The sequence below is a fragment of the Myotis daubentonii genome, chromosome 10, assembly GCF_963259705.1.
Source record: "Myotis daubentonii chromosome 10, mMyoDau2.1, whole genome shotgun sequence".
Lineage (NCBI taxonomy): Eukaryota > Metazoa > Chordata > Mammalia > Chiroptera > Vespertilionidae > Myotis > Myotis daubentonii.
In genome coordinates this window covers 85,442,680-85,456,458 of record NC_081849.1, presented here as the reverse complement: position 1 = coordinate 85,456,458, position 13,779 = coordinate 85,442,680, and the positions used below count along the sequence as shown (strand labels likewise).

The following is a 13,779-nucleotide window of genomic DNA, read 5'->3' as shown; positions in this document are numbered from 1 at the left end:
AGGGAGGGGATGAAACTCCTTAACTAAGTGCCAGGCGGGTAGTTAATCACTACAAACAATCATGCTTAAGCTACATAATCTTTACTCCCTGGAATGGAGATAAGAAACGCCCTAACCTTTGTAATAGAAATTGACAGGATTAAAATCAACTGGTATAAATACGGATGTAACAAGGCAATAAACAGCAGCAGAACCTCTCTGGAGATCGAGACCAGAACTTGGCTAGAGATCCTGGCTAGGCTGCTGATCAACTGAACGCTGTCTCCGTGTCATTCCTTCTTCGCCGACTCCGTCCACACCTTTGGGGACCCCTGGACCCGCTGGGGTTGGACCCCGGCATCTGGCGCCCGAACAGGGACCCCTAGGTAAGCGCCCCACACTCGGGACGGATCGGACTCCACCGTAGGAAGAGGGTGGATAGTCTTCGCCGACTCCGTCCACACCTTTGGGAACCCCTGGAACAGGATTCCCTTAGGTAAGTCCCCCCATACTTGGGACGGATAGGACTGCACCGTAGGGTGCTTCAGACCCCCCCTATAGAGGATAAGTAGGGTAAGCGGGTAGTTGGTACAAAACTTAGATTGACAGGATGGGTCATACTGAGTCTAAAGAAAAAAGACTTTGTATTAATCTTTTAACGCATATGCTTACTAGCAGAATTGGAGTTAAGGTTACTCCCAGTGAGACAGAAAGTTTTATAGAAGAAGTATGTCAATGGCTTCCAGAGGATGGAACTGTTAATTTAAAAACTTGGGTTGAAGTAGGAAAGCAATTAAAGAAACACCATGAATCTGACGAGGTCCTGCCATGTTTCTTTTCCCTCTGGGAATCAATCTGTGACACCTTGGCACCAGAGGCAAAAACGGTTGAACTTTCTCAAAATTTAAATAGTCCCTCGGCTCCACCCAGAGAGGATACATCATCATTGTCTTCAGCTCAATCTAAAAGCAATTTAGCTATGCCTACTGATCGGGAGGAGAATAAATATCATAAACATGACCATTGGTCCTTTCCAGTCAGTAGAGAGGAGAGTGGCCCTCCCATTCAAAACAGGCTCCCCAAATTAGAAAGGAAGCCTAAACCAGGTTCTGTGGCTCCTAGGAGCTCCATGTCTAAATTTCAAAGGGCGATAAGAGAAGCTGAAGCTAATGGAGATCTTGAATTCTCACTCTGCTTCCCAGTTACATATGAGAATGAGTCTGGTGGGAATAGAAACCCCACCTTGGAGCCTATACCTTACAAAGTACTTAAAGAATTAAAATTGGCCTGCTCTGAATATGGACCTCTAGCTCCTTACACACAAACCTTGGTAGAAACCCTAGCCAGTAAATGGATGACTCCTTATGATTGGTCACAGGTTTGTAAATCCTGTCTCTCAGGAGGCGATTACTTATTATGGAAAACTGAATATGATGATCTTGCTAAGAAAGCTGTAGCCACTAGCGGAAAAACCAGAAAAGGAATAACCCTAGACATGATATTAGGAGAAGGTGATTTTAACACGGCTGAGGAGCAAATGAATATGCCCACAGAGGCACTTACCAAAGTAACCAGTTGTGCAGTAAGTGCCTGGAAATCCCTACCGTGTACAGCAGGAAAAACAACCACCCTTACAGAGGTTAAACAGAAGGTCGAGGAACCATATCAGGATTTCCTTTCTCGCCTCATGCAGGCAGTCAAGAGAGTAATCAATAACAAAGAGGCAGCCGATATCCTAATCAAACAACTGGCTTTTGAAAATGCTAATAATACCTGTCAGGCTTTATTAAGGCCGATTTGCAGAACAGGAACTATAAATGATTTTATAAAACAGTGTGCTGATGTAAGTCCAGCATTTATACAGGGTGTAGCTATAGCTGCAGCTCTCAAAGGGGAGACATACCCTCAATATGTACAGGCTATAGGACAAGCCAGCAATAATATAGGTAATAAAAGAAATATGAACTGCTACTCTTGTGGCTTATCTGGGCACTTTAGCAGAGAATGCCCAAATAAAAATAATAATAATAATACTCAGGCCAGATGGCAAGCTCCTCGACAGCCTGGAAATACGTTAGGGAATAATATTAATCCTCCAAAAACCATTTGTCCCCGATGTCAGAAAGGATTCCATTGGGCAAAGGAATGTAGATCAAAATACCATAAAAATGGTCGGCCTTTAAACTCTACAAATAGCTCCCAAGGAGGTTATATCCCATCACCTCAATTGGGAAACTTGAGAAGGGGCCAGCCCCAGGCCCCTGCAATAATAGGGGCATCAACCTTCAACCCCTTTGCAAATTTCGATCAGTCAGTGACCTCTTCAGGGCAACCCCAGGCAGTGCAGGATTGGACCTCCACTCAACCACCCATGCAATACTAACCCCAGACTCGCCAGTAGCAGCCATTCCTACAGGAGTGTCTGGGCCGCTGCCTGAGGGAACCGTAGGTTTAATATTAGGGCGGAGCTCCACCTCCTTACAGGGGATCTTAGTCATCCCAGGAGTTGTTGATGCAGACTACACAGGAGAAATACAGATTTTACTTTCCCCACCCACCACAACTATACAGATTCAGCCCAACCAGAGAATTGCCCAATTACTCCTGTTACCAATACATAAAATAGGGACAGCTGTTACCCAGGAAGCTAGAGGGGCTGGAGGCTTTGGATCTAGTGATGCAGCATTTTGGATACAAGAAATCCATGCTACTAGACCTACAAAAATTTTACAAATTCAGGGAAAACCAATTGAAGGTCTATTGGATACAGGAGCAGATGTTTCCTGCATAGCAGAGAAGGATTGGCCCTCTTCATGGCCCACGCACACCACCTCCACTTCCCTAGTAGGACTAGGCAAGGCATCTAATGTAAAAAAGAGTTCTCAGATTCTAACTTGGGCTGATGAAGATCAACATTCAGGAACATTCTGTCCCTATGTAATTACGACTATCCCCTTTACATTATGGGGAAGAGATATCTTGTCTCAAATGGGAGTTGTATTATATAGCCCCAGTGATAGAGTAACATCACAGATGCCAGACACGAGATTTAATCCAGGAAAGGGATTAGGAAAGGAAAGTAATACCTCACACTCCTCGACAGGATCTGTAATTGGGGCCATTGCCCTTAGGACTGCTGATCCCATAGTCTGGAAATCGTCACAACCAGTATGGGTTGAGCAATGGCCCTTAACATCTGAGAAAATATCAGCAGCCCGACAATTAATTGATCAGCAATTAGCAGAGGGACATATAGAGCCATCAAATAGTCCCTGGAACACACCCATATTTGTAATAAGAAAGAAATCAGGCAAGTGGAGACTTTTGCAAGATCTAAGAGCCATAAATGCCACCATGGAAGATATGGGCTCCTTACAACCTGGATTGCCCTCCCCTGTGGCAATTCCACAGGAGTATTGTGTTGTTGTTATTGACTTACAGGATTGTTTTTTCACTATACCTCTTCACCCAGCTGATTGTCAAAGATTCGCATTCAGCATACCATCAGAAAACTTTAAACAGCCTTATCAGAGATACCAATGGAAGGTTCTCCCACAAGGGATGAAAAATAGTCCTACATTATGTCAAAAGTTTGTAGATCAGGCATTGCAAGTTATTAGAAAGAAATTTTCAGATCTATATCTTATTCATTATATGGATGATATTTTACTAGCTCATAAAGATCGGGCTACTTTACAGGAAATTCTTACTCAGACCATCCTTGCTTTAGAAGAACATGGTCTAAAAATAGCCCCAGAAAAGATTCAGACTGAACCTTCTTTTTCATACTTAGGCAGAATATTACATACCTCTACTATCACCCATCAGCCTCTACAATTAAGAAAAGATCATTTAAACACATTGAATGATTATCAGAAACTATTAGGTGATATCAACTGGGTCAGGCCATATCTAAAAATAACCACTCTTGACTTAAAACCTCTATTTGACATTTTAAAGGGAGATCCTAACCCTAAGTCTCCCCGACAATTAACTGTAGAAGGAGAAAAGGCTATAGCAAAAATAGAACAGGCCATCAATAAACAGCAACTACAGTATCTAGATTATTCCAAATCTTGGGCCTTAATTATTCTAGCCACTAAATATACTCCTACAGGATGCTTGTGGCAGGAAGGACCATTAGAATGGATACATTTACCTGTCACTCCTAGGAAGATTGTACCACCCTATCCCTCCCTAGTGGCCACTCTCATTATCAAAGGTAGACGACGCAGTATCGAACTCTTTGGAAGAGAAGTTACTGAGATAATAATACCTTATAAAAGAGAACAATTAGACACACTATTACAATTTGAAGAAGAGTGGCAAATAGCTATAGGTAACTTCCCAGGGCAAATTTTACATCATTTGCCAAGATCACCTATATTGCAATTTCTCTCCCTACATCCGTTTATATTTCCTATTAAATGTTCAAAAGAACCATTATCACCTCCTGCCTCCTTAGTATTCACAGATGGTTCCTCTAATGGTAGGGCAGTAACAATCATTGACTCAATAACACATGTTCAACAAACTCTAGAGACGTCAGCTCAGAGAACAGAGCTTTTGGCAGTCATTTATGCTTTTGAACAATTGCAACAGGTTCCCTTTAATTTGTACACTGACTCTCAATATATAGTTAAATTATTTCCTCATATTGAGACCGCCTCTCTCCCACAAGGAAGAACAGCCATTTTCTCTTTGTTAACTCAGCTACAAACTTGCATTCACAAACGAGAAAAGGCTTTCTATATTGGACATATTAGAGCTCATTCCTGCCTACCAGGACCCTTAAGCAAAGGAAATTATCAGGCGGATTTACTAACTCGCCCAGTAGTTTGTACAGCTCTAGAAGAAGCCCGGCGGTCTCATGCCATTCACCATCAAAATGCTTCTGCTCTCCGTCTATATTATCGCATATCTAGAGAAGCTGCTCGAAGTATTGTGCGTGACTGCGGCCATTGTCCTACTCATTTTCCTAGCCCTGCTACTGGAGTTAATCCAAGAGGACTTAGACCCTGTGACTTATGGCAGATGGATATTACTCATGTCCCATCTTTTGGCAAACTTTGCTATGTGCATGTTTGTATTGATACCTTTTCTCATGTTATCCTTGCTTCTGCACGTACAGGAGAAGCCTTTAAAGATGTAAGTCAACATCTATTCCAATGCTTTTCCTACCTAGGAATACCAAGGGCACTTAAAACTGACAATGGGCCTGCCTATACCTCTAGAGCTTTTAAAAACTTATGCTCTACATTCGGCATCGCACATACTACAGGAATACCCTACAATCCTCAAGGCCAAGCAATAGTAGAAAGGGCTCACCAAACTTTAAAAACACAAATTAAAAAATTACAAGAAAATGAGTTTAAATATTCCTCTCCTCATCATGTTCTACAACATGCTCAATTTGTAATTAATATACTAAATGTAGATTCTGAGGGAAATTCCCCGATGTACAGGCATTGGAACCCTGATCTATCTAAACCTAAAGCCCTCGTCAAATGGAAAGACTTGCTTACAGGAGCCTGGAAGGGACCTGATGTACTTTTAACCTGGGGGAGAGGATATGCTTGTATATTTCCACAGGACGCAGACTCACCTGTGTGGATTCCAGACCGTCTAGTCCGACCTTATGTCTCACCGCCCGCCATCTCTGCCTCATCATAGCACACCTGACCAGTGCCCGTCTGCAGCAGATGTGCAGCCCTGAGCTGGAACAATCTGTCCACTGGGAGGATCACATGTGCCTCCTTTTTGTCTTTCCACATGTCTCAGCTTTGCCCCACATCTCCTTTCCTTTTTCCTTTTTTTAAAAATCTAACTACTTGTTTGCTGGTTCTTTGGCCTTTCTCCTTCTTTCCTGAACACAGCCTTTTCTAGAATCTCCCTACCCTACTGTTCCAGGAAGGGCACCTCCCTTTTCTGCCATGACTAGGGGGTGTCTGGTATATGTCCCATACATGGAGTTGTCTTGTGCCAAGAGCCTGACATCCTGGGCTGAGAAAGCCCTGTTCCAGGACTCTCCTTTGTCCTGTATTGGCGCCTCTTACCCTTGTGCCAAGAGGGACCCTCTTCTTACAATCCAATTGCCCATAGCTGTTGCCTGAGCTCTCTGTTCATGCTGAGGTTGAAGCCTCATGGTGGCTGGTACCATGGATCTGTCTCTGGCCCAATGGCGTAAGCTGGGCCCTCTCTAGAGAAGAAACCTGAGTTCCCTATGATCAATGCCAGAGCCCCGCCAGCAGGCGAGGGAATCCAAAGGCAGTTGCTGGGCATGGAGGCCAGAGGGACATAGGATATCAAGGAGACAAAACTGAACCTCACATCACCCTACTTGGCCCAGAGATGGCTGGTAGTCAACGACGGGTAAGACTCCACAGGGTGGGGCAACCTAAGACAGGCACAGTCGGGGGCCAGTAGGAGAAAACTTGGGGTGCAACAAAGGTGGGGCACAGACCCCCCTCCCCAATGGTGCAGGGGCTTGAACACTCGCCCCTTCTGATGAAGGTCTCCTGTCCCCATGGCTGCTTCCTGCTTCCCATGCCCAGCTCAGATCGGGACCCAGGTAAAGACAGAGACTGGCTGACAGCAGCTGCCCTCTCACTGCAATAGGACTTGTTTCCCATTTCTACCTGGGACCACAGGGAAAGGGGAAGCTGAAGGAAAGGGCTGTGTCAGGATGCTGCCTTCTTCCCTTTCTTCTCCCTCTTTTTTCTAAACACTTCCATGCCTTGTAGTTCTTTTGCTTTCTCTTCTTTTTCTACTACCCTCCATTTTCAATATCAGCTGGATCCAGAGGGCACAGCTTACTCCTCCTCGGACATCGACACCACCATCAACCACAGCCCTGATGGACCATTTGATGCAGCCCTTCAACTTGCTGACGCTTCGGGAAGCTTGTCGCCAGTGACGCCGCCCGCTAGCCAGACCAACAAAGACAATCAAACCAATAACTTGAGGACAGCTGAAATCCCTTGACTGAAGAGGCTGGCAACCTTCTACAGGAATGGGGCTCCTTCTGCGCTCCATCCACTATGTTTATAGCTATGCTCACTATCATTGCTTGCCACTCTTCTTCCGAGACTTAAATGGCCCAATCTGAGAGGTGGCCACTGATTTGCATGCGTGAGCATTTAAAAAATAAAAAAGGGGGAATTTGCCGGAAGCCGGTCCATCCTTGCTGCTTGACACAGTCGCTGCAGGAAAGAAACATCTGCACAGCATATGTTTCAAGGGACCTGGCGTATATAGCATACTGTTCTTAATATGTTTGCTCCCCTTAACGCTGTGTGTTTTAACCAAGGTCACCTCTCCGAGAAAGGTTGTTTCCCCAGGTAGGAATTTTTCCCTGAAGTCAGGGAGGGGATGAAACTCCTTAACTAAGTGCCAGGCGGGTAGTTAATCACTACAAACAATCATGCTTAAGCTACATAATCTTTACTCCCTGGAATGGAGATAAGAAACGCCCTAACCTTTGTAATAGAAATTGACAGGATTAAAATCAACTGGTATAAATACGGATGTAACAAGGCAATAAACAGCAGCAGAACCTCTCTGGAGATCGAGACCAGAACTTGGCTAGAGATCCTGGCTAGGCTGCTGATCAACTGAACGCTGTCTCCGTGTCATTCCTTCTTCGCCGACTCCGTCCACACCTTTGGGGACCCCTGGACCCGCTGGGGTTGGACCCCGGCAAGGGAGAAGAAGCTGGTATCTGTGTCTGGCACGTTGATCTGTGAGAAATTCCAGGGGAAGTTCATTATCTCATCACATGCCTGCATGCATCCAAACCTGGGCTCTCTCCGACCTAACAGTCACAAGTGACCCAGACATCCCAAGGACATGCTATCATAGATGCAAAAAGACAGACAGGCTCAGTGCAGGTAAAGGTTGACCTTATCGGTGAAGATATCGGCTTAGGACGTAACTGCCCACCATCACTGCTTTTAGTTAAGGTTTAATTTCAGACCATCCTTTGTGGTTCCTTTAGGTCTCCGAGTCTGCAGAACTGCCATGCAGGCCTCTCCTGAGCTTGTCAGGTCAGCATGTGGCCCCTTTCGTCCACAAAGAGTTAATGTAAAAACATTCAAACCTGTAAAGAATTTCTGTGAGTTTATTTGAGCCAAACTGTCGACAATTGCTGGGAAGCAGTATCTCAACAGCTTGGGATTACGTTCAGGAGAATGGCGGGTTTTCATCTATTTGTATAATTGTAATCAAAGGAGGGGACGTAGGTGGGTTACATGAAATCCACTGGTGATAGATTAGGGAGGCGGGAGAAACCTCTGGGACTGGATAAAAGTGAAATGATAGACACATACTTAGATGGGCGCAGGATAGCCAACAGTCAAAATTAACACGATAATGAAGGAATTTACGGTCTCTGTCCTGGCGCCCAGCACAGTAGGTTGTGCCCCGAGGGGTCCGGAAAAAGGGAAGTTACCAGTTGCCCAGACATTTCAAGAGTGTGTTCTCATAGATGCAAAAAGACAGACAGGCTCAGTGAAGGTAAAGGTTGACCTTGTCAGTGCAGATACCGGCCTAGGACGTGACTGCCCACCATCGCTGCTTTTAGTTAAAGTTTAATTTCAGACCATCCTGTGGTGGCTTTAGTCTGAGTTCGAAAGGCCGCCACGCAGGCCTCCCCTGGGCTGTCAGGGCAGCACACAGAACCCTCTCGGGGAGCAGCGGAAGGGCTCGAGCTCTCCGGCACCTCTCAGGTGCTCGTGTCCCCCCTCACTCAGAACAGGAACCTGAAATGCTGTTCGCGTGGGAAGGGGTGGGGGGGCTTCCCACCAGACGGCACTGGCCCTGCCCCCTTCAGTTCTGTGCGTCGGCGCACCCTTGAACCTGTTTCTCAGGTACCTACTTCCAGTGTTGTGAGTGTTAAAGGCACGATAATTTAAAAAATATTTTTATTGATTTCAGAGAGGAAGGGAGAAGGGGAGAGAGATAGAAACATCAATGAGAGAGAATCATTGATCAGCTGCCTCCTGCCCGCCCCACACTAGGGATGGAGCCCGCAACCCAGGCCTGTGCCCTGACCAGGGATCAAACTGTCGATGCTCAACCACTGAGCCACACCGGCCGGGCAAAGGCCAAACACTTAACACAGCAAGCCTGGCACAGAGGGGGTTCCCGGAAGCCAGCTCGCGTCCCTGGCTGGTAGTGACCTGTTTCTCCACGCCAGGGAGTAACTGTCCTTTCCTCCGGGTCCCTGCACTTCAGGCTCCGGTCAGTGTGCTGGACGCAGGGGTGACAGTGGGAGCCGGGACAGGGCCCCCGCCTGCGAGAGCCGTGGTCTTCACAGCAGCGGCACCTCGAGGCTGTGGCTGACAGCAGGGAGGCCCGCGTGCGAGAAATGAGGTGCCGCAGAGGAAGACCTGAGGAAAGAGGGGGGAAAGAGGCACCAGGAAGGAGCCCACACACGGGCTAGCTCACCTCTGGCTTCTGACCCTGCCCCCGACGGCCCTTTCTCATTGGTTCTTATGTTGGTTGAACGATGAAGTCAGTTGACCTTTATCGCCATCAATAAACATCCACGTGGCCTCAGTTTGCAGATGCCCTGAGGCCATTTTCCATTCAAGTCTGTGGAAACACGATCTCGGCTAATGGAGTGTGAATTTCCAGGCCCTTCCTAACCCCCCGGGAAAGTTCTTGGGCACAAGTCCCAGGTTTCCTCCCATCTGGGTTGTTATGATTCTGCAAACCCACTTCCCTTCCTGGTTTTGCTACGAGGAGCCTCCCCCTTAGCTGGCCAGGAGGGTTTCGGGGCTCACGGGCAGGGTCAGTGGGGGTTGGTGGAGAGTGGCGCGAGGCAGGGCTGGAGGGTGCAGGGGGCTAGGGTCCCCGAGCAGAATTGCTTCCTCAGACCTCAGCCGACTTGATTTTAGTGATTTCAGTTTGACTGTGGTGACTCCATTTTATTTCTCACTTTATGCCCCTCTCCTCCCACCCCCCTGCCCTCAGCCATTCCCCACCTCTGGGCCGTCTGACAGTCTCTGACCAGCCTGTAACCCCGACCTGTTCCCACTGGCCAACCATTTCTTTTTCAGGTTTCAGCCCAACATCACCTCCGCTCAGGCCAGTCGTGAGCGCAGTCTCTACAACACACTTCCACGCACGCGCGGCCTCATCAGCTCTCACTGACCGTCCTCCTGCCATTGACTTCACCCTCAGTTTCGGGGCACATCTGTGGGCTCCCCTCCTGTGTCCTCCATACCCGGGGGCGTGGTGCCTCCGTTCGCTGGAGTGTTTATTCCCAGCACCTTGCACAGGGCGTGCTGCAGCACGTGCGAAAAATAAATGAAAAAAAAAGTGACTAATAACCACGTAAAATGGTTACACTTCACAGATAATAACGGGCTTGAGAGCAACTTTCTAATTTTAAGTTGGCAAAGGTTGTGAAAACCTGATTTCCACTCTGGATGACAAGCAAGGAAAATGGGTTCCTCGGCAGCCGGTGGAAGGGGAAAGGGGCACAGGTTGCATTGGCAATGACTTGATACTTGGCATCAGGAATCTTAAAAACGCCAGGACAGGTCCTCCTGTAGAGGGCTCTGCTGGGCTATCGTTCTGCTTGCCTGAAGGTCCTCTAGGTTCGGAGCCACAGATGCCCATCACGAGATCCGTGACCTGGCCTTCTTACAAGAGATGCAGGACCTGGCTGATGACGTGCGCGAGCTGATGGACAAGGCAACAGACTTAAAACAACTGTGGGTGGAACGCTCCGGGGCTCCAGGCAAGTCAAGCTCACACTGTCAGCCTCTCACCTGGACACGGGCCTGAGCAGCCCGTCAAGTCCGGGTCACAGAGCAGCCCTGCACTGGGCCGGGCGGCCCTTCTTTCTCTTAGAATAGGCGCCCTGCCTGGATGAGGCCCACCACCTCCCCCGGGATGGCACACTGGGCACAGCCTTCAGAGCGGCTGCAGCTCATTCTGCTCATCTCTGCAGATCCCCTCTCCATTCTGTCCTCCTTTCTCCTGTTACTGCTTCCTTTCTCATCCCCTCTTCCTGTTTTAAGTCCGATCCTGCCTTACACACACACACACACACACACACACCCCTTGATCACTTGGTTCCGCCCTCTGGTAGACTTGAATGGGTCTTTCTATGCTCATAACACTTCAGTTATGATCTCTTATGCTTGGACCTCAGGGTGGGGGGCAGGTAATTGCCTATCTTTCCACAGCTGAGTTATTGCCTACAAACTTCATACATACTTTGGGGTCACAGTGATCCTGTTCTCGTGCCTCCCCCGCAACTTTTTTGCACAACCCCATCCAGAGTTGCCAGGTAAAATACAGGACATTCAGTTAAATTTGAATTTCAGGTAAACAATTTTTTAGTTTAAGTATGTTTTTATTTCCTAAATCTGGCAACCCTAAGAACCCACTTGCAATTTTTTAAAGTTTCTTCACCAGAAGATATTTTTCCATTGATTTTTTTTAGAGAGAGTTGAAGGGAGAGGGAGAGACAGAGTGAAACGTTGATGTGAGAGAGACACATCAATTGGTTGTCTCCCGCATGTATCCAGACCAGGGCTGGGGATTGAGCTTGCAACCAAGATACATACATGCCCTTGACTGGAATCTAACCTGGACCCTTCAGTCCACAGGCCAACAGTTTAGCCACTGAGCCAAGCCGGCTAGGTCCAATTTTTCTTTTTAAGTGATTTTTTTCCCTCTTTATAGAGTAATACAAGAAAGTGAAATAGAAAGTTTGGCAGAGAAACGAAGCAGGTGAAGTTATGTGTTATTTCTAAGAGAGAAACCAGCACCTTTGTGCAGGGTGGAGCCAGGAGGGGCAGATTTCACCATGGACCAGATGCATTACCACGGACTAGAACAGTTCCAAACACCAAAGATGGAGTCCTGATTAGTAGGTGCTCTTGTGGGATCATTCAAATGAGCTTTTCAACATTCTGTTAAAGAGAGAACTAAGTTTTTTGAGAGGCAATCTCCGCTTGATTTTCAGTTTGCCACTATTTGAGCCATTTCTCACGATAAAAGAAAATCTCTATTCACAGCACAACAAATGCCTTGGTTTTCTACACCAAGTAATTCTTCAGTTCTCTGTGGGCACTCAGTGGGTCTGGAAAATCACAATTTTTCGCTTTTCCTCTTCAACTTTTTCTTTCTTTGCTTTCTTTTCCTTCACGGTCTCTGTCCTGTCCTGAATGGTCACAATGCCTGTGGAATGAGAGATTGATAAAATTATACTTTTTCTGCAAATTAGTGAAATCTGGTTTACCAATTTCCCCAGGAATTTACTTTAATATCCATGTGTTTTAGAAATCGAAAGTGGCTGTCTATCCTTCAGTCAGGCGTGTAACCATATTGTGGCCCAGACTCTGTGTTGAGCCTTTTGATTTTAGAACTAAACTGCCGCTGAGCAAGTGCGCTCTGACTGCTGGCTGAACTAACACGTCTGAAATCTTCTCTGTTGTAGGTTCTCCTTATGGCTCCAGCTTCTTAACAGTAAGTATTGTGCCGGAAGTTTGAAACATGGTCTTCAGAGACATAATGGTTAGGCTACAAACACGGTTTCAATCTCCTGATTTTATCTTCAGCAACAGCCTGCGGACTCTGGTTTGGGGAAGGCACACTCCCCGAGGAGATGGGCTGGAAGAGGAGCTTGGTCTGGGTCCAGGGCAGCAGGTGCAGTGAGGCCTGGGGCAGAGCAGCAGGTGCAGTGAGGCCTGGGGCGGAGCAGCAGGTGCAGTGAGGCCTGGGGCAGAGCAGCAGGTGCAGTGAGGTGGGGGGCAGAGCAGCAGGTGCAGTGAGACCTGGGGGGTGGAGCAGCAGGTGCAGTGAGGCCTGGGGGTGGAGCAGAAGGTGCAGTGAGACCTGGGGGGTGGAGCAGCAGGTACAGTGAGGTGGGGGGCGGAGCAGCAGGTGCAGTGAGGCCTGGGGGTGGAGCAGAAGGTGCAGTGAGACCTGGGGGGTGGAGCAGCAGGTGCAGTGAGGCCTGGGGGCGGAGCAGAAGGTGCAGTGAGACCTGGGGGGTGGAGCAGCAGGTGCAGTGAGGTGGGGGGCGGAGCAGCAGGTGCAGTGAGACCTGGGGGATGGAGCAGCAGGAGCAGTGAGGTGGGGGGCGGAGCAGCAGGTTCAGTGAGGCCTGGGGGTGGAGCAGAAGGTGCAGTGAGACCTGGGGGGTGGAGCAGCAGGTGCAGTGAGGCCTGGGGGCAGAGCAGAAGGTGCAGTGAGACCTGGGGGTGGAGCAGAAGGTGCAGTGAGACCTGGGGGCGGAGCAGCAGATGCAGTGAGGCCTGGGGGTGGAGCAGCAGGTGCAGTGAGGCCTGGGGGCGGAGCAGCAGGTGCAGTGAGGCCTGGGGGCGGAGCAGCAGGTGCAGTGAGGTGGGGGGCGGAGCAGCAGGTGCAGTGAGGCCTGGGGGCGGAGCAGCAGGTGCAGTGAGGCCTGGGGGCGGAGCAGCAGGTGCAGTGAGGTGGGGAGGCGGAGCAGCAGGTGCAGTGAGGTGGGGGGCGGAGCAGAAGGTGCAGTGAGGCCTGGGGGTGGAGCAGCAGGTGCAGTGAGGTGGGGGGCGGAGCAGCAGGTACAGTGAGGCCTGGGGGCGGAGCAGTGAGGCCTGGGGGTGAAGCAGCAGGTGCAGTGAGGCCTGGGGGCAGCGCAGCAGGTGCAGTGAGGCCTGGGGCGGAGCTCTGATGTCTGTGACATCAGGTTAGCGCTGAATCCCGCATCTGGGTCCCTCTGACTCGCCCTGGGCACAACTCCCGCTGCGGCCCAGGTGTTGCCACTGAGGGGTCTTTGTGCCCGGGATGGACCAGCGGGGC

General features: G+C 48.7%; 1 protein-coding gene across 1 annotated transcript in view; it reads left to right on the top strand.

Annotated features, from left to right (window-relative positions):
• ABCA13 (ATP binding cassette subfamily A member 13) overlaps positions 1-13,779 on the top strand; it is a 125,818-nt gene that overhangs the window by 8,349 nt on the left and 103,690 nt on the right. The window contains exons 4-5 of the mRNA XM_059711290.1: positions 10,575-10,726; positions 12,437-12,465. Of these exons, the coding sequence (XP_059567273.1) occupies positions 10,575-10,726; positions 12,437-12,465 (181 nt within the window). The remainder of the gene's footprint in view (positions 1-10,574; positions 10,727-12,436; positions 12,466-13,779) is intronic.